The sequence below is a fragment of the Salvelinus fontinalis genome, chromosome 3, assembly GCF_029448725.1.
Source record: "Salvelinus fontinalis isolate EN_2023a chromosome 3, ASM2944872v1, whole genome shotgun sequence".
Taxonomy (NCBI): domain Eukaryota; kingdom Metazoa; phylum Chordata; class Actinopteri; order Salmoniformes; family Salmonidae; genus Salvelinus; species Salvelinus fontinalis.
In genome coordinates, this window is record NC_074667.1 from 46,680,895 (window position 1) to 46,701,943 (window position 21,049).

The 21,049-nt window shown below is 44.0% G+C and overlaps 1 protein-coding gene across 1 annotated transcript in view; it reads right to left on the bottom strand.

The window, feature by feature from the left end:
• The window catches only part of LOC129851011 (protein FAM107B-like), a 46,468-nt gene extending 33,850 nt beyond the window's left edge, over positions 1-12,618 (bottom strand). Inside the window, exon 1 of the mRNA XM_055917156.1 lies at positions 12,157-12,618. Within this exon, the coding sequence (XP_055773131.1) occupies positions 12,157-12,180 (24 nt within the window). The 5' untranslated portion in view covers positions 12,181-12,618. The remainder of the gene's footprint in view (positions 1-12,156) is intronic.
• Positions 12,619-21,049: the final 8,431 nt, after the last annotated feature.

The window sequence follows — 21,049 nt, forward strand, 5'->3', positions numbered from 1 at the left end:
TAATTGTCGAGCACTAACCATATGCTTCAGTGAACAAACAGATATCTGAGGGATTTTAACTGTTTTCAGTATAATGTTCTATATGGTGGAGCCAGAAGAGCTCTTAATGAGGACAGGGCCATGCAGGTAAACAGAAACACCATCTGGTCCTATACATCTGCAGCTGAGTAGGTCACATCAGTGTTGTTTTCGAGACCACCTAAAGCAAGACCGATTCAAGACCGAGACCAGGAGGGGGACAAGGGGTTCGAGACCGAGGCAAGACCGAGACCAGAAAAATGAGAGTCCAATTCAAGACCATGATTGTAATTTTGTCAAATCACCACCTTATAACAGAGTTCAACATGCACCAATATTTCTGTGTTCATATTTCAGAACAATGTATGGATTCTTTAGACATTCAGAATAGTGAAACATGTATGCTGAGGGAAAATAGAGCGACTCTACAAATTATTACTAACCCAAACACAATGGGCCTACTATGCCTTCAGAGAAGGGTTAAGGATTTATACAATAATTATCATAATTATATTATTATTTTTCAATGATCTGATTTAATCTCTTCAGTTTTTGTTGGAAAGGGTTAACACTGAAGAGAAAACAAGATCCATTCAGGATTTTCTTTGCTGGTCTCTGGGGAGATAAATCGAGCTAGCAATGTCAGCCATTGGCTAGCAATATAAAGACATCTGCCATTCAACTATATTAGGGCAACATTTTGGAGTGACAGTGGAATCAACCAATCACATTTTGACTTAATGGGTGGGATTGCTTTTACAAAAACATATGGAAACTTCTAGCTAGCTTTTGTTGTTGGCTAGTTTGCAGCGGCTGCAGCAGGTGTTAACAAAGAGGATATTGTTGCAAATTTGTTAGCAACTCCCTTTTCAATAATAACTTTCAACAAGAAGTTATGTTTCAAATGATCGACATCTGGTGAGTGAAACTGTGTTTTTTACTGCAGCGTGCTTACTGTTGTTCGCCATTTCTTTGAAATAACTCATGTGCGAGAAACATTGTAACATTTAAAGTGGAACTGACAGCATTTTAGCAACTTGAAATCTCATTAAAATCTTTTCATTTACACCACAAGGAAGAATATGACACTTTTTAAAACATTTTCTGACAACCGACCACTAAGATGTGACTGGTTTCAGGAAACTAGGCGTATATTGCACATCACTACTTCACAGGAGCGGCATTTGAACGTAAATGTCTAGACAATAGTGACCCATACACAGCTAGATGTGGCTGGGGGATGGTTATAGCATTTCCTTCAAGCATCATATAATAATTATAAAATATTTTTATCTGGACACTTTCTGTTTTTGATATTGCTACTATACAAGTAACCATTTCAGTGTACCATTTATACCTTCTGTATCCTGTGCATGTGACAAATAAACTTCATGTAGCGTGTGTTTACCACATGGCATCATGTGAATCTTTAAAGACATGGGTGGGGCTAAGGCTTAAGAGGGTGTGAACGATGCTGAATGGGTGTAGACAAAAGAGCTCTCCAGTACGTGTACCATTACATTTAAAGGCCATTTTCTCAAAACTGGAGTTAGAAGTTTATCAAATTTCAAAGTTGAATTACTTTCCTATTGTTCCTCAACTGCAGTGTATGACATACCATTTTCTAGCCCCGAGTCCCCTACTTTTATCCAATGTAAAAAAAAAACAATTTCAAATTATTCTAGATAAGACCAAATCGAGGAGCTCGGTCACATATGGTCATTTTCAAGATTTCATAAATTCTTAGAATGTTTGGGAATTATGTATACTAAGAAAATGGTTCTCAAACTTTTTATACTCCCGTACCCCTTCAAACATTCAACCTCCAGCTGCGTACCCCCTCTAGTACCAGGGTCAGCGTACTCTCAAATGTTGTTTTTTGCCATCATTGTAAGCCTGCCACACACACACTATACAATACATTTATTAAACAGAAGAATGAGTGTGAGTTTGTCACAACCCGGGTCGTGGGAAGTGACAAAGAGTTCTTATAGGACCAGGGCACAAATAATAATATAACAATAATCAATAATTTTGCTCTTTATTTAGCCACCTTACATATGAAACCTTATTTGTTCATCAAAAATTGTGAATAAATCACCACAGGTTAATGAGAAGGGTTTGCTTGAAAGGATGCACATAACTCTGCAATGTTGGGTTGTATTGGAGAGAGTCTTTCCACACACAGTCTGTGCCTGTATTTAGTTTTCATGCTAGTGAGGGCTGAGAATTCACTCTCACATAGGTTCGTGGTTGCAAAGGGCATCAGTGTCTTAGCAGCGCGATTTGCCAAGGCAAGAAACTCTGAGCGCAGCCCTATCCAGAAATCTGTCAGTGGCTTCTGATTAAATAAAAATTTCACAGAACCGCTTGTTGCAATTTCGATGAGGCTCTCTTGTTCAGATATCGGTAAGGGGACTGGAGGCAGGGCATGAAAGGGATAATGAATCCAGTTGTTTGTGTCGTCCGTTTCGGGAATGTACCAACGTAATTGCGCACCTAGCTCACTCAGGTGCTTCGCTATATCACATTTGACATTGTCTGTAATCTTGAGTTCATTTGCACACACAAAAATCATACAATGATGGAAAGACCTGTGCGTTGTCCTTGTTAATGCGGACAGAGAAGAGCTCTAACTTCTTAATCATAGCCTCAATTTTGTCCCGCACATCGAATATAGTTGCAGTGAGTCCCTGTAATCCTAGATTTAGATCATTCAGGAAAGAAAAAACATCACCCAGATAGGCCAGTCGTGTGAGAAACTTGTCATCATGCAAGCGGTCAGACAAGTGAAAATTATGGTCAGTAAAGAAAACTTTAAGCTCGTCTCTCAATTCAAAAAAAGTGTTAATACTTTGCCCCTTGATAACCAGCGCACTTCTGTATGTTGTAAAAGCGTTACATGGTCGCTGCCCATATCATTGCATAATGCAGAAAATACACGAGAGTTCAGGGACCTTGCTTCAAGAAAGTTAACCATTTTCACTGTAGTGTCCAAAACATCTTTCAAGCTGTCAGGCATTCCCTTGGCACCAAGAGCCTCTCGGTGGATGCTGCAATGTACCCAAGTGGTGTCGGGGCAACTGCTTTTACGTGCGTTACCACTCCACTATGTCTCCCTGTCATGGCTTTTGCGCCATCAGTACAGACACCATCACATCTTGACGATCACAAGTCCATTTGATGTCACAAAGCTGTACAGTACTTCCTCTCATGGAGGAAGTACAGTACTTCCTCTCTCTTCCTCTCAGTACTTCCTCTCAATACTTCCTCTCATACAGTATCCTCTCATGTATAGAAATATCCTCTTACTTAATTGACCCCCCCGTAAACGTAACTGACATATACCAGGAGCTGTGCCAGGCCCGCCATGTCTGTTGACTCATCCAGCTGTAACACATATAATTCACAGGCTTGTATGCGAAGCAGTAATTGTTTCAAAACATCTCCTGCCATGTCACTGATGCGTCATAAAACAGTGTTGTTTGATGAAGGCACTGTCTGTATAGTTTTTTTGGGCCTTTTTCCCCAGCATTGTCCCCCCATATCCACCATTTCCCACCATATCCACGGCAGCAGGAAGAATTAAGTCCTTCACAATTGTAAGGGGCTTGCCTGTCCTAGCCGCACGGTAGCTCACCATATAAGACACTTCTAGCCCCTTCTTATTAATGGTATCTGTTGCTTTTATACATGTCATACTACTCGAAAGTCGTCTTTATTCTCGCTCAAACTTGCGTGGCTCAACTTGCGTGGCTTATTTTTCAAATTGTCATGTTTTGTTTCTAAATGTCTGTGCAAGAGTGAAGGTTTCCCGCGCAAGAGTGAAGGTTTCCCACGAGAAAGTAACGGTTAATGTGACTGGATGTAAATTATTTGACTAGGCTACCTGTGTTTGACATTGTGTTGTTATTTTGCTGAACACTAGATGGTTTAATTTTATTTTTGGCAGTGAAACGATGCTACTCAGGCGAGAAAAAACCTCACCCAAACGCATAGCCCTGTTGGAAAAAATAAATGTACTGTTTGAAAATTTGGCGTACCCCCAACGGCATTACGCGTACCCCTGGGGGAATACCTGTACTAAGGCATTGTCACGATCGTGTGGAGGATTGACGGACCAAAACGCAGCATTTGGAAAATACGCCATCTCTTTTAATGATGACGAAGGCAAAACGAAACAAAAACACTTACACACTAAACAAAACAATAAACGATCGTGAAGCTAATCAAACGTAGTGCACACACAGGCTACAAACGTATAACATAGACAATTACCCACATCACATGAAAGCCTATGGCTACCCTAAATATGGCTCCCAATCAGAGACAACAGAAATCAGCTGTCTCCAATTGGGAACTCATTCAGGCAACCATAGACTCTCCTAGACAACTAAACCAACATAGACAACGCTAGACACATGCACTCAACACAAACCCATACACTACACCCAACACCCCCTTTACCATATAATCACCCCAAACCAACAAAACACAAACATTCCCCATGTCACACCCTGACCTAACTAAAACAATAAAGAAAACAAAGAATACTAAGGCCAGGGCGTGACAGGCATTTGTGAAAATTCTATAGCAATATAGAGTGGGAAAGTGGCCGTGCGTTTCGACAATTAATAGACACTGCAGGAAATAAAACCGGAGTCTACACAGACCGGTGCGCTATAGCCAATCAGAGCTACAGTAGGGCTTTATACAAACAAGCCATTTGCCACTGAGCCTTCCATAATTCACTTTGAACTGGACTGTGTGTTTACAAGCAGTTGCAACAGCGCGACTTTAGATCATTAGAACGCATTCACCAAAATACACAATTCACCTGAATGGATTTCTGCATTTATGAAAACAACATGGAAGTCCTCTTTACAGTCCTATTGAGGAAACAACCATGAAAAGGTAGGCTCTCTCTCCCTCAGTTATGCACATCAACAACAAGTTAAACAACTAATGCTAGCCAAAGCAAGATGAGCTAAAATCTAACAAAGGAACATTAGATAAATTCTCAAACTTTTTTCAGCTAGTTGGCTGTCAAAATTGCACTGATAAACAATGGGGAATTGTAGCCTCCCCGTCCTTCTGCAGCTTGTCTGCTAATGCATGCTTGTCCCAACCAAGCACCCAACCTAATTGGCTAAAGTTGGCTAGCTTGCTAGATAGCTTCTTCCAGACACAAACGAGACCTCACTGACCATTTTACTCACTGTAGCAGAGCTGGTTAGTCTGTTTACATGTTATCTAGAGAGTTCTTGACTAACTATTACTTATTTTGCATACGTTTACTGACACCGGTCATATTCAACTGGGTTTTGCACGTTTGTAAATTCATCAGCTCCTCATCTCTCTGGCACACTCAGACGAAAGTGCTCTGAGATTGGAGTAGATAACCAGAGTGTAACGATCGTCGTATAGAGGAGAAGGAGAAGACCAAGGTGCAGCGTGGTAAGTATTCATAATTCCTTTTAATGAATACGAATACTAGAACAAAACAGCAAAAACGATAAACGAACAGTTCTGCAAGGTGACATACACTAAACAGAAAACAACCACCCACAAACACAGGTGGGAACAGGCTACCTAAGTATGATTCTCAATCAGAGACAACGATAGACAGCTGCCTCTGATTGAGAACCATACCAGGCCAAACACACAGAAATACAAAACAAGGACAACATAGAACCCCAGACACTGAAAACGATATGAGGGGAACAAGTCAGTCACTTACCCACTCCTCCAATGGTATGACATCCTTCTAACAGCTAGCTAGATAGCTAATGTTAGTCTCTGTGTTTTTAGCTTGCTACATAAATAGATAGGATAGCCTATTAGCCACATTATGACTGGCTTGTGATCATTGCCCATCCTAGTTTGATTGTATTTACATTCCCAGCCTCCGTATTGAGTGTCTCAGTGAGACCGGTCTCGAGTACTACAACACTGGGTCACATGCCAGGGACAGATGTGTGACAGCAAGGACGGATGACACAGGACAGGTTGTAGTTCCATCACAGGCTGCACTGACACCAGCCTCAGCCTGGCATGGTCTGGGATCAAAGTGTGACCCACAGGTGAAAGGTGGCTGGTACAGGCCAGGTCACTCACTTTGATCCCAGACCATGCCAGGCTGAAGCTGGTGTCAGTGCAGCCTGTGATGGAACTACAACCTGTCCTGTGTCATCCGTCCTTGCTGTCAGGCCAGGTCTGGGTTTGCTGCTCTGTCAGCCTCTTATCAATTGCCTGTCCATCAGGGTTGGGCTCAATGTGGTAAATAGGTCAATGGAACTCGACCCAAACAATAGAAATTCCATGGAAACGTGTGGGGGGAATATGCCGTGGGAGAAAGATCCCAAATCTTCTCATTGCCCCCCAGCAAAACTAACCCACATTTAGGCTATTGTTTATATGTGTATTTCACACTATGTTGAGGTAAAATCTGAGCATAATGCTTGTATGAATGTCAACCTAAACACATGTCATCGTCACCAATCAATTAAAAAACGACTTTGACTACCACCACCGATTTCTGTATGCCAGCGATGCTACCAGCTTATACTAACGAGAGTTAGCATTTAGCACTCACTTCTAAATGTTATGCAGAGAAAACAGACAAATATATCCAAATTGGACTTAGTAACTACATTGTAGGCCTGTTACAATACATTAATCATGACGGATTTGATAATTATCTATTTTGTTAGATCAGATTTGTTGAATGTGCACCAATCCGGCATCCTTCTATCCCCCACGGTCTGTATTCCATTGACCTCTTTACCGCATCTATTGGAATTTGTGGGTACTCCACGTTTTATATCTTTTCACTATTGCCACGATACAGACATCATTCTCCCCGGTTGTTGGTGCCTATTCTAGACGACTCCAATGATCTCAAGGACAGACAGTCATTGTAATGTTCTCATGTCATGTGAAAGCCTCCTCCACTCACGCCGCATAACTTACCCTAGTAAAACTGACTATCCTACCGATCCTCGACTTCGGCGATGTCATCTTCAAAATAGCTTCCAATACTCTACTCAGCAAACTGGATGCATTCTATTACAGTGTATATCTCACTGATCATCCCCAAAGCCACCACCTCATTTGGCCGCCTTTCCTTCCAGTTCTCTGCTGCCAGTTACTGGAACGAGTTGCAAATATCGCTGAAGTTGGAGACTTTTATTTCCCTCACCAACTTTAAACATCAGCTATCTGAGCAGCTTACCGATCGCTGCAGCTGTACATAGTCCGTCTGTAAATAGCCCACCCAATCTACCTACCTCATCCCCATACTGTTTTTATTTACTTTTCTGCTCTTTTGCACACCAGTATCTCTACTTGCACATCATCATCTGTTCCTTTATCACTCCAGTGTTAATCTGCTAAAATGTAATTATTCGCCACTATAACCTATTTATTGCCTACCTCATGCCTTTTGCACACACTGTATATAGACTATATTTTTTTCTACTGTGTCATTGACTTGTTTATTGTGTTATTGGCTTGTTTATTGTTTATTCCATGTGTAACTCTGTGTTGTTGTCTGTGTCACACTGCTTTGCTTTATCTTGGCCAGGTCGCAGTTGTAAATGAGAACTTGTTCTCAAATAGCCTACCTGGTTAAATAAAGGCGAAGAAAAAAGTTTAGTCAGCACAGTAATGATTACTGTTACCATAACATAAGGCAGAGTGCCATTTAGTTTGTTGCAAAAACAGACTGAAATGGACGATTTCAGTCTGCTTGATAACAATAACAGTAATTATAGTTTATTGAAGAAGTAGTTAGATGAGATTTTGTTCCATTACCCTCTGCAGCTTTACAAGATATAAAGGCAAAGCACAGATAGGGCACAAGCTGTTCAGCCCAGTTCAGTCCAGTCACTCTCAGCTACATTGTATGGTTCTCTCTGTTGTCTCTCCCTGTGATAATTATTATGAAGGCTATGAGTCTCCTGCTTTGAGTCTTATACAATACCAGACACTGTTGGTGTCAGGGTTGAGGGAGTGACTGGTGATTGGATGCCCTGGGTTGGTTAGAACTCAACATGGATCAAAAGCATTTGGTCAAACTTCAGTACCCAGAGGGCAAAGATCAACTCTTCCTTTTTAAACATTCAGTGACCCCTAACAACAACAACAGATACAGATACCCCCAATTCTCCTCATTCACTTTTGACAAGTGTCTACTTCTGTATTATTATATTTTCCAAGTTGCCTTATAAGGAAATTCACAGGGACACAACCTACTGTTTTGGACATATTTAAACCCATTATCCACAGATATCTCTGTAGCTCACTGAGACTGATCCTAAATTCCTCCTGTTTAATGAAGTCTTACGGACACTGCCAGGCCAAGCTGTGTCTGAGGTGCTCTCAACCCTTTCCTCCCTCACCACAACACATCCAACAGGACACACTCAACACCATGTGCAAATCCCTCAAGGGGGCTGTGTATTTTACATGCCCTAAAGAGGGCTGATCACAAACATGCCTTCTCATGTTTCTTTCTCACTGTATAACAAAGGGTCATGGTTCAGGGAAATGTTAGTGTGTGGCTTACTCTTTAACCTTCATCTTGAGAATTGCTTGTGTTCAGTTGAAGTAGTAAGTACTAGTCTACTGTCTCAGTTTTCAACATATAGCTCATGTGACAATGTTGGTTTTCAAGCATTGAATTTGTCCTGCCCAGAGCTTGGTCTTCTGAGCGTCTTGAACATTGAATGGTGTTACAATAAACCCCTGTATTACAGATTCTGAGGTTATTGTTGGTCTTGAGGGGTTTAGTCCTAGCGTCATTACCATCTCTGTGTGAGTAATACGTAAGCGGTACATCTGGTTTGCCAAACTTAACTAATGGATGTTTCCTAAAACGGTGTAGCCATCTGCCTACGATAACCTACCCCTCGCTTTCTCACTACAGCCAGATCAATACAGATATTAAACATACCGTGCCTCACCTCAACCATACCCTGATTTACTCCCAAAGCTCTCAATCAGAAGGGTGTGACTATTTACATAAACTCCACAACTGATCTGATGGTACTTATGGAAAAAAAACATTAAGAGTAGTGAGTACATTTCAAAATAGGCTGTTAATGTTTTCTTTTGTACCCTGTGTACTCCAGTTCAATTGTGCATTGACTGTCAACTGTTTGGGGATTCAGAATACTTTCTGTTATGTTCTGTTAATTACTCATGTCCCCTTTAAGAATGGAGCACCCTTGGTCATGTGCAGTGTTGTTCTATGTTATTGTGGTACTAACTCGTTTTAGTAAATGTGAAGCTCCATTTCAATTCATTGTATTCAGAGTCTTTCTTATTGTATAAATAAGTAATAAGAGCTAAGACACTACACTAACCTTTTTAAAAAACACTCTTAGCACATACACACATGTACTTAGCCATGACCCAGCACTTTAAGGACCTGTAGGCTACTAACCACCTTCTAGTCGCATCTCCCTCAAACATCTCTCTCCCTCAATGATTTAGGCAGTGTTGGTGGCCACAGACAATAGTGACTAAAGAACCCCTTTGATGAGCCAGACAGTTGAATAGAAAAGCATTCCAAATAGCTGCATGGGTCTGTTCTTATGTCTGGAAGTCTAATTAAACAGTTATGTAACAAATACCTACACATTACCTATTCTTCTGGTTGTGTAGTCGGAAATGTAACAGAGGAATGGTTGTTATTCAGCATTCTTATAGTGCTGTTATATCACATACATTACTTTGCAATTAAGTCTGAAAAGAAGATGGCAAGATTTAGGATAACTTTAGATCTTTGAGGAAACAAATCACTGATACTGTATTGTTTCTCTGTATGCCTGAGACCATAACACCAGGTACTTCACAGTAAAACTCTTTCCAAGAGGTAACCAGTATTTTTAGCCTGTCCGTTGGGTAATGTAGACAGGGATTTTCTCTGATTGCCTTAATCTGCCTCAGTGGGTCTTTGGCACAAGATGGATTTAACTCTACTTGATGTCCCAGATAGCAGTAGAGCAATCACAGTATTATCAGTGCAGACAGAGCGCCATAACTATGCTGCTCTCTTATCATGGGTGCAGCCAAATCAAATATCCTGGTGTTACATCAATCTCTTCCCCATGGTGTTCCATCCATCTCTTCCCCTCTGTGATTAAGAGGAATTTGTTATGGTACCCGAGACAGGTTTTCTTATAGGTTATAGATTTATAAAACTAAGCCAGCCATCCAATGGGAGAGATGAAAACAAAATACTTTCTCATGTTACAGCTAGTTGTCTAATGAACTGTTTTCTATTACATAATATTCTATTACATTAAATAACCAGAAATTGTTTTGAAAATTAATCAGAGCAAAATGTCCTCATTATAATTATAGCCTCCTTTAGCTGGTGTAGCGAAGCATGTGAGAATGATTCTTAATGCCTCACTTCTTACGTTGTTTATGCTTGCTACATTTATGCCATACCACCCAAACACCCACCCATCCCAGCAACACAAGAAGACGGGAAGCACCAGCCAAATAGTTTCCTCCTCCATTCCCCTCCGGTCTCTGTGCTAGTCGCAGTGAAAGGGAGTGTTGTGTTGTGCTGGTAGGGCTGATGGCTGGTACCGGCGCTGTTTTGTGAGGTCCAGGCCGACCGGGTATTCACATGGTGCCAAGCGGGGCCCGGAAACTGGCAGAGGGGATGAAATTACAGCCTGGTCGTGCAGTGACATTTTCACTGTTCTGAGAGCCTAGTGCTCTTTCCCTCTCTCCCTTGATCACTCAGTGCTCTTTCCCTCTATCTCTCCATCCTCCCCTCAACTAATGGATGTGTGGGGCAAAAAGAGATCAAGCATATGCCTCCTCCTCATATTTACCCATGGGGGTAATTCTGGTTTGGACTTTGGAGTTGAAATGGTGGTGGTGGTGTTGGGCAAGGTTGAGTCATTTCATTGGTGAAAATGACAAGAGATACCTGAAGATACAGTCACAATGTGTTGAGATCCGTGAGTGTCATGATGGTTGTATTTCAGAACAGTATAAGATTTTTATGTGTTGTGTGTGCACCGTTCTCCCTTACTTGGCGACAATGGCATTGTAAACAAAGCAATGCAAAAAAATCTGCAGCAAACTGCAGTGAATCTATATCAATGAGGGAAAAGCACCTGCAGGTAGGTGATATTGTAATGTGTTCTCTTTTAACAAAATTCCTAACTTCACAGCTCATTCAAATGAACACTTGTTGACTCCAGGCTGGCTTCACCATAGAACAGAAATATATATTGTATGAATCAGAGATAGATATACTCCCATTAATCTGACTGTCATATATTCCCCCCAGATATGACACAAGACCCCTGATGAGAAGAAACATGCATGCAACCCATAATGCCCTAGTAACCCTCTGGGAACCCCAGCTGTCAGCTCACATTCGGTGGCTCCATGGTGTCAACACACCCCGATCCACACCCTTAAACAGGCGTGTCCCAACCCATAGCTCAAATATTTGTGAATGCAACAGTGTGCATACTCTATTGGACATGATCTGCCTGCTCAACAGCCAACAATGAGGTTCTCTGGATCATGAGAAACCTCTGGAGTATTTGCAGAATTTACATTCTCTATAAATGCCTTCATACCCAGCATTATGCAGTTACATTCATGCATGGCTGCGTGATGGGAAACAATGGGAAGGTCAAGGTTGGTAATCCTGCCATTCAAACCGCTAATATGACAAGTGTCAAGACAGAGTAATACAAGTTGTTATGTTCTGTGTGAAGTTTAGCCAAGTGATTAAGTTATGTTGTTAGTCTGTAATGTCCACAGTTACCATACACTGAATATAGTATTATTGTAAACAGACACAGGTGTCTCTGTCTATTTTAAGCCAAAAGGTGTTCTTGATTATTTATGAGTCTTCAAATAAATCCTAAGTATTCAGCAAATTAGATAACAGCTTAGTTATATGTTGCAGTCTAGCACAAAGGCCCATTCATGTGACTCCCCCTTATACCTAAACTACACCACCAACAGGTAATTAAATAAATAAGCAAACAAACATATATATGGTTAACAAGATGTATTGGGGCAGTATAGTATGACAAATTAACAGTGTTGAACAGCAACTCCAACCCGTCTTAGAATAGGAAGCCGACTTACCTTCTTTGAATAAGATGCCCCCATACTGCTGGATGTGCAGTTCGCTCTACTCCGTATGCCTGGTCAGGTGTAGCTCCTCTAAGTCCCTCCACTCCTCTAGGCAGGGCCAGGCTCCAGGCTCTCCCTCAGCTCAGCTCTGCTCTGTCCACCCTTCCTGCATGCTCCAGGGAGGGGGAAAACGGACGGGGGCGAAGAGGAGCCTCCTAGCTCTCCCTCTGGCACCGTGACAACAACAGACAGGGGTGCTGTACTGTACTCCAGACAATACTAGTTTACAAGTTGTTCCTTAAGACTAGACTGGCTGTTCTGGCTGGTTGAGGAGGGATCCATAACGCCACAAATCAAACCTCAACTATTGCAAGGTCATATGAGTCAGATTGTATAAAGAGAGGGAGAGAAAGAAGGCTGGGTAGTGTGTGTGTGAGAGAGAGAGATAGATAGATAGGAGTGTGTGTACTGTATGTGTCTGAGTGAGGGGAAGGACTTCTGAGCATGGCCAGTGTAGAAGAGCTGACCCTTCTCAGCCACCTGTTGCTGGCTGACTCCCCACTCTTAGCGGACTTAAGGACAGAAGGGGGGATTATGGTAATTGGGCCTGACAGAGCAGGAAGCCAGGAAGAGAGCACACTGTGTCATGGCTGCCACTGTCACCAGTCACCACCCTGGCTACTTCCAGGAGCTGGACAGCACTGGGCTGGATGGACTATGCCTAGGTGTGTGTGTGTGTGTGTGAGTTTCTAGCTGTTTGTTATGGTCTTTTTGTCTTCTCACCTTCTCAGGCTCTGCTAGGGCTGCATTTCATTCCAGAAAGTTGCTCCATCGCTTATGCCATTGTTTACTCCGTTGTCCCTTGTTCACTGAATGAAATACAGCCCTGGGTTCTGAGTGTCTTCCCTTTCCCTGTTTGGGAATTTGGCCACTAGAAGCAGATGCCACAGATCGGGCAAGCTTATGACATCACAGAGGGCTAGCTCTGGAGGCACAGCTAAGGCAGCCCACAGAGTTCAAAGGCCACCTTTGGTTTGGTTCACTCCTACTGTACACACAATGTCTTTGTTCTTGTTCTCATTCTCTCGCTCCATCTTACTTGTGTTCCTAAGTTTACATGTAGCTCTGAGATTTTAACTCCCAACTTTGCATCTACCATTTGCTTAACAGCCTCTAGGGTAAGACAAGTGGAGAAAGAGAAGTCCCTTTGTACATTATCTATCAAAGATTATAGATCAATCAATAGATTTATTCTACACAAGCATTCTAAAATCATACATCAATTCTGAAAGGATAAATAAACTGATAGATTTGATATGCTACAACTAGACATCAACAAGTAATATTTTACATATCGAATAATGAGAACAGCTCTGTAAAGGAACTCTTCCGTGCAACCATCATATTCCTTACTCTCTGCTCCTCCTCGGGATGCAGCCTCCCACCTCCACCACACCTGGCCAGCCATCATACACATTTGTCTCAACATTGTTTTTCACAACCTATATGGAGGATGTACACCAACGAATAAGAAAATGTATGATTAACTGACACAAGGTGCATACAATTTGCTTTTTTTCAACTTTATAACCTAGAAACGAAAAGTACATTCTTACTGTACCTTCTCAAAGGGGCTCTGTCCATTCATATCACCTGCTCCGACAAAGACCCAGCCATCCCTGGTCTCCAGTGACATCGCCCCAGTGCTCCCCAGACTGACAAACGTCTCCCTGATCGCATCAGTCATTCTGAGAGACAGCATCAGACAGTTTTAGATTTTGTCTAATTGGGTTGTTAATGTGATGCTGGTCAGAAAAGTCATTTTAGTCTTTCCCAATCCAGAGTTGGAGTTACTGTGCAGGGTTGGGATCAATTTCTTATCAATTAAGTCAATTCAACTTACTTTGTCGCTGGATCATCTGAGGCCACCAGAACAATTGTTTGGAGTTTGATCTTCCTCAGGAAACACCAACGAGTCCTCACCTAAATGCAGGAAGCATTTTTTATGCATGGTTTTACAGTACACTATTTACCAGGTACCTACGAATTGCAATGTAAAATGTTAATTACCTAAAGCTTATTTCTTTAGGATGCACCAAAATAGTACCAGGAAGTTACATTGTATTTTTTTATTATGTTGAATTCCTGTTTATATGCAGAGACCAGAGGCACTTACTTTCAGAATACATGTTGACAGAATCAATCTTTTCAATCTCCCCACTTTTACCTTGAAAGAAACAAACAATTTGAATTAACTTACTGAAAAACTATTCAAAAGTTGTCAAAGTGCCTTTAAGTGTCTTCAAAGTGTATGCCTTTTCTATTACACAGAAGGGCTTCTATAATGAAACCCACCATTCACAAGGACAATATTCAGCTCCACCATGATATTGTTGTAAACGCTACTCGTGCTGCTAAAATGAATAAAATGTGTCACATTGCACTATTACACACCGTTTCAAACTGTACAGTATACATTTCCAGACTGTGTCCCAATACTTTGGAATACTGTAATATTCTTTCCCTGTGCTTCTCCCTTATGGAATGGGTGAGTGGCCTTGACCCTGAATTATATTTGATTGTTTCATTCATTTTCAGATTAGAAGTCATGCAGAATGAGAGGCAAGAAAAGTCAGCTAGTTAAGACTGTTAAGACTGTTAGGGCACAGCCACTTATACATATTTAGACTTTCTATTCAATTGTAGTAATCTCTGCTATCTCAGTGCAACAGACTGGGCAACAATGTCACATAGTGAGTTTCTACTGCCATCTGTAGGCTGTGTGCTCAATTTAGCTCTTTCACAGACACTGCAGTTAAATTGTGAGTCGTTTCAGGAAACTAGGCGTATGTCGTATGTCAAATACTTCACAGGAGTGGCATTTGAACGTAAACATACATTTTTTTATCAATTTCTTTTGGGCAGAAATGCCTTCTGTAACATGTGAACTTTCAAGTGCCTTAATAACAAACTTGTATCCCGTCCATAAAGACAAAGCAAAGGCAGGAACCTTCCCGCTAGCCTTGATTGGCTGTGATAATGGATGGGCTGGACATGCCGGGAGATGGGTTTGGATTGGTCTGCCATGTAGCATGCTTTTGTCTATAATGTGAGCTATTCAGTATGTGTTGACAGTCCTTTCTACCGCACCGTTTTTGAAAGATATAACATTAGCCATCGAGAACTACAAACTTTTTGCTATTTTTCTCAACAACATTGATGCCCTGAATTTAGCAGGCACTATCATCTAATAATGAAGAAAATGTTTATAATATTTTTATCTGGACATTTATTTTTTTGATATTGCTACTATGCAAGTAAACATTTCACTGTACAGTTTACACCTTCTGTATCCTGTGGATGTCACAAATAAACATAGATTTTATTTGATATATGGTGTTTACCACATGGCCTCAAATGTGAATCGTTAAAGAGATGGAGGAAACAGGTGCAAATCCACAGTAAAACGAGTACTATATTGACCTAACCTGAAAGGCCGCTCAGCAAGGAAGAAGCCACTGCTCCAAAACCACCATTAAAAAGCCAGACTACGGTTTGTAACTGCACATGGGGACAAAGATCATACTTTTTGGAGAATTGTCCTCTGGTCTGATGAAACAAAAATAGAACTGTTTGGCCATAATGACCATCGTTATGTTTGGAGGAGAAAGGGGGAGGCTTGCAAGTCAAAGAACACCTTCCCAACTGTGAAGCATGGGGGTGGCAGCATCATGTTGTGGGGGTGCTTTGCTGCAGGAGGGACTGATGCACTTCACAAAATAGATGTAATCATGAGGGAGGAAAATGATGTGGATATATTGAAGCAACATCTCAAGACATCAGCCAGGAAGTTAAAGCTTGGTCGCAAATGGGTCTTCCAAATGCACAATGACCCCAAGCATACTTTCAAAGTTGAGGCAAAATGGCTTAAGGACAACAAAGTGGCCATCACAAAGCCCTGACCTCAATCCCATAGAAAATTTGTGGACAGACCTGAAAAAGCATGTGCGAGCAAGGAGGCCTACAAACCTGACTCAGTTACACCAGCTCTGTCGGGAGGAATGGGCCAAAATTCACCCAACTTATTGTGGGAAGCTTGTGGAAGGCTACCCGAAACATTTGACCCAAGTTAAACAATTTAAAGGTATTGCTACCAAATACTAATTGAGTGTATGTAAACTTCTGACCCACTGGTAATGTGATGAAATAAGCTCTTTCACAGACACTATTTGGCTAAGGTATTTGGCTAAGGTGTATGTAAACTTCTGACTTCAACTGTATATTTGTTGTCAAAATGATTGGATGTGAAGCTCAGCTGGAGCTGTCAGCTGACTAATCACGTGACAAGAACCCAGAAACTGTTCCATGCCAGAATCAGTTTACTTCCATTTTTGGCCTCCACAATCACCCGACCTCAACCCAATTGTGATGGTTTGGGATGAGTTGGACCGCAGAGTAAAGGAAAAGCAGCCAACAAGTGCTTAGCATATGTGGGAACTCCTTCAAGACTGTTGGAAAAGCATTCCAAGTGAAGCTGGTTGAGAGAATGCCAAGAGTGTGCAAATCTGTCATCAAGGCAAAGGGTGGCTACTTTGAAGAATCTAAAGTAAAAAAAATATTTTGATTTTTTTAACACTTTTTTGGTTACTACATGATTCCATATGTGTTATTTCATAATGTTGATGTCTTCACTATTATTCTACAATGATGTAGAAAATAGTAAAAACAAAGAAAACCCTTTGAATGAGTAGGTGTGTCCAAACGTTTGACTGGTACTGTAAATGTAGGTATGGGTAAAAAATCTGGATAAATAATAAACAGAGGAGCAGCAATGTCTGTGTGTGGCGTCTATATGCATGTGTGTGTGTGTGTTGGAGTGGCAGTGTAGTATGTGTGAGTGTCTGGGTAGAATCTAGTGAGTGTGTATAGAGCCAGTGCAAGAACGTCAGTGGAAAAAATGTATGATAAAAAAAAGGGGGTCAATGCAAATAGTCTGGATAGCCATTTGATTAACTGTTCAGCAGTCTTATGGCTTGGAGGAAGAAGCTGTTGAGAAGCCTTTTGGTCCCAGACTTGGCTCTCCGGTAGTGTTTGCCGTGTGGTTGCAGAGAGAACAGTCTATGACTTGGATGGATGGAGACTTTGACGATTTTTTACGGCCTTCCTCTGACACCCCCTGGTTTTGAGGTCCTGGGTGGCAGGGAGCTCGGCCCCAGTGATTTCCTGGGCCGTATGCACTACTCTCTGTAGCGCCTTGCGGTCGGATGCCAAGCAGTTGCCATACCAAGCGATGATGCAGCCAGTCAAAATGCTCTCAATGGTGCAACTGTATAACTTTTTGAGGATCTAAGGACCCATGCCATATCTTTTCAGTCTCCTGGGGGGGAATAGGCATTGCCATGCCCTCTTCACGACTGTCTTGGTGTGTTTGGACCATGATAGGTCCTTAGTGACGTGGACACCGTGGACACCATTTCTTGTAGTCTACGATCAGCTCCTTTGTCTTGCTGTTCAACTTGGTCTGGTAATTGAGATGGAAAATAATCTATTAACAACATATAAGGGCTTATTAAATATGAAACGTGTTATTTTAACATGCAATGCCATTAATGTCTAAGCTATAGGCGGAAGCTTTTTAACTGGATAGCCCTGCCATACATGCTTGGACTTTTCCTGAATCTACCGGTAAGAAGACATTAGACTTTTCCCCCCACAGATACAACAGTAATGTGCCGTTATGAGACTCAAATGTTTTTTCATGTCACCTTGAAGTATTGATGTACAGTGGGGTCAAGTTATTGACACCCTTGATAAAGATGAGCAATAATGACTGTATAAAATCATTTTTTGGGGGAAACTATATTATACTAATACAATTATTCAGAGAAAGAGATTTTGTTGAACAAATCATCATTGTTTTCTCAAAAAGGTAGTTGTCAACATTATTGACACAACTAAAGATTGTTATAAATAAAATAGTCAGAAGTGTAGTATTTGGTGTGATATTCCAAGCACACAATGACTGCATAAAGCTTGTGATTCTACAAACTTGTTGGATGCATTTGCAGTTTGTTTTGGTTGTTTTTCAGATAATTTTTCAGATTATAAATAAGCAATTATTAAGAGTTTAGGTGAATTTCAATTGTGAGGGAATTACTGTGCTCATTAGTGACAGATTAGGACAGCTGCTTGACACATTGCCGTTACATTCATTTAATTGTTTAATTAAATGTTAATTAAATAACAAATTATTGCTGTGATTAATGTGAGTTACTTTCAGCGATGGGAGAGCATCAAAGCACTGAGTATATTGACAAGAAAGAGGATGCCATTTAGTAATGGTTGTGCTATAAACCCCACTGCGTACCTGAGGGTATGATGATAGGTTGCATGTCACGTTCTGACCTTTATTTCCTTTGTTTTGTCTTTATTTAGTATGGTCAGGGCGTAAGTTGGGGTGGGCAGTCTATGTGTGTTTTTCTATGTTGGGGTTTTGAGTTCGGCCTGGTATGGTTCTCAATCAGAGGCAGCTGTCAATCGTTGTCCCTGATTGAGAATCATACTTAGGTAGCCTGGGTTTCACTTTTGAGGTGTGGGTGTTTGTCTTCCGTGTCAGTGTTTGTTGCCACACGGTACTGTTTCGGTTTCGCTCGTTTCACATTTATTGTTTTGTATTTTGTAGTGTTCAGTTTATGTCTTTAAATAAACATTATGGACACTTACCACGCTGCATATTGGTCCTCCGATCCTTCTCGCTTCTCCTCGTCAGAAGAGAAGGACGACAGCCGTTACAGAAACACCCACCAAAACCGGACCAAGCAGCGTGGTAAAGGACAGCAGCAGCAGCGGCAAAGAACACAGGACTCCTGGACATGGGAGGAGATTTTAAACGGAGAAGGACCCTGGGCACAGGCTGGGGAATATCGCCGCCCCAAAGCAGAGCTGGAGGCAGCGAAAGCTGAGTGGCGGCGATATGAGGAGGCAGCGCGGCAGCGCGACAGGTACGAGAGGCAGCCGGGGGGGCACACAGGGTGTGTGGCTAAGCCAGGTAGCAGACCTGAGCTCACTCCTCGTGCTTATTATAAGCAGCGAGTTACTGGTCAGGCATCGTGTTATGCGGTTAAGCGCACGGTGTCGCCAGTTCGTGCCCATAGCCCGGTGCGCTATAGGGCAGCCCCCCGAAAGTGTCATGCGAGTGTGGGCATCCAGCCAGGGCGTATGGTGCCTGCTCAGCGTGTCTGGTCTCCGGTACGCAGTTTCGGTCCAGGGTATCCTTGCGCCGGCTCTGCGTGCTGTGTCTCCGGGGTGCTGGGAGGGTGCAGTGAGGCCTATGCCTGCGCTCCGCTCGTGCCGGGCAAATGTGGGAGTGGAGCCTAAGGGAGAGGTGCGCATAGTAGGCACTAGATCTCCAGTGCTTACCCACAGCCTGGTTCAACCTGTGCCTGCACTCTGGAGGGTCCGAGCTAGAGTAGTTATCCAGCCTGGGGGAGTGGTAACAAGGCTGCGCACCAGAGCTCCCCCACAGCCCGGTCCTTCAGGTGCCTCCTCCTAACACCAAGCCTCCTGTAGGTCTCCCCAGCCTGGTGGGTCCTGTGGCAGCCCCACGCACCAGGCTGTCTCTCCGTCTCCTCCATACAGGTGCGCCCGTCTGTCCAGCGCCGCCTGAGCCGCCCGTCTGTCCAGCGCCGCCTGAGCCGCCCGTCTGTCCAGCGCCGCCTGAGCCGCCCGTCTGTCCAGCGCCGCCTGAGCCGCCCGTCTGTCCAGCGCCGCCTGAGCCGCCCGTCTGTCCAGCGCCGCCTGAGCCGCCCGTCTGTCCAGCGCCGCCTGAGCCGCCCGTCTGTCCAGCGCCGCCTGAGCCGCCCGTCTGTCCAGCGCCGCCTGAGCCGCCCGTCTGTCCAGCGCCGCCTGAGCCGCCCGTCTGTCCAGCGCCGCCTGAGCCGCCCGTCTGTCCAGCGCCGCCTGAGCCGCCCGTCTGTCCAGCGCCGCCTGAGCCGCCCGTCTGTCCAGCGCCGCCTGAGCCGCCCGTCTGTCCAGCGCCGCCGGAGCCGCCCGTCTGTCCAGGAGCCGCCGGAGCCGCCCGCCAGCCAGGAGCCGCCGGAGCCGCCCGCCGGCCAGGAGCCGCCGGAGCCGCCCGCCGGCCAGGAGCCGCCGGAGCCGCCCGCCGGCCAGGTGCCGCCGGAGCCGCCCGCCGGCCAGGAGCCGCCGGAGCCGCCCGCCGGCCAGGAGCCGCCGGAGCCGCCCGCCGGCCAGGAGCCGCCGGAGCCGCCCGCCGGCCAGGAGCCGCCGGAGCCGCCCGCCAGCCAGGAGCCGCCGGAGCCGCCCGCCAGCCAGGAGCCGCCGGAGCCGCCCGCCAGCCAGGAGCCGCCGGAGCCGCCCGCCAGCCAGGAGCCGCCGGAGCCGTCAGTCAGCCAGGAGCCGCCGGAGCCGTCAGTCAGCCAGGAGCCGCCGGAGCTGCCTGTCACGCCGGCGATGCCGGAGTCGCCCTTCACTCCAGAGCTGCCGGAGTCTCCCGCCTGTCCGGCGCTGCCGGAATCTCCCGTCCATTCGGGACCCATGGCTAGGGTCCCCAGTCGGAGGTTGGCGGCGAGCATCGCCGCTCGTAAGAGGCCACGGGGGGCGGTTAAAGAGGCGGACAAAAACTATGGTGAAGTGGGGTCCACGTCCCGCGCCAGATCCGCCACCGCGGACAGACGCCCACCCAGACCCTCCCCTATAGGTTCAGGTTTTGCGGCCGGAGTCCGCACCTTTGGGTTAATTGTTAATTAAATAACAAATTATTGCTGTGATTAATGTGAGTTACTTTCAGCGATGGGAGAGCATCAAAGCACTGAGTATATTGACAAGAAAGAGGATGCTATTTAGTAATGGTTGTGCTATCGACCTCCGACTGGGGACCCTAGCCATG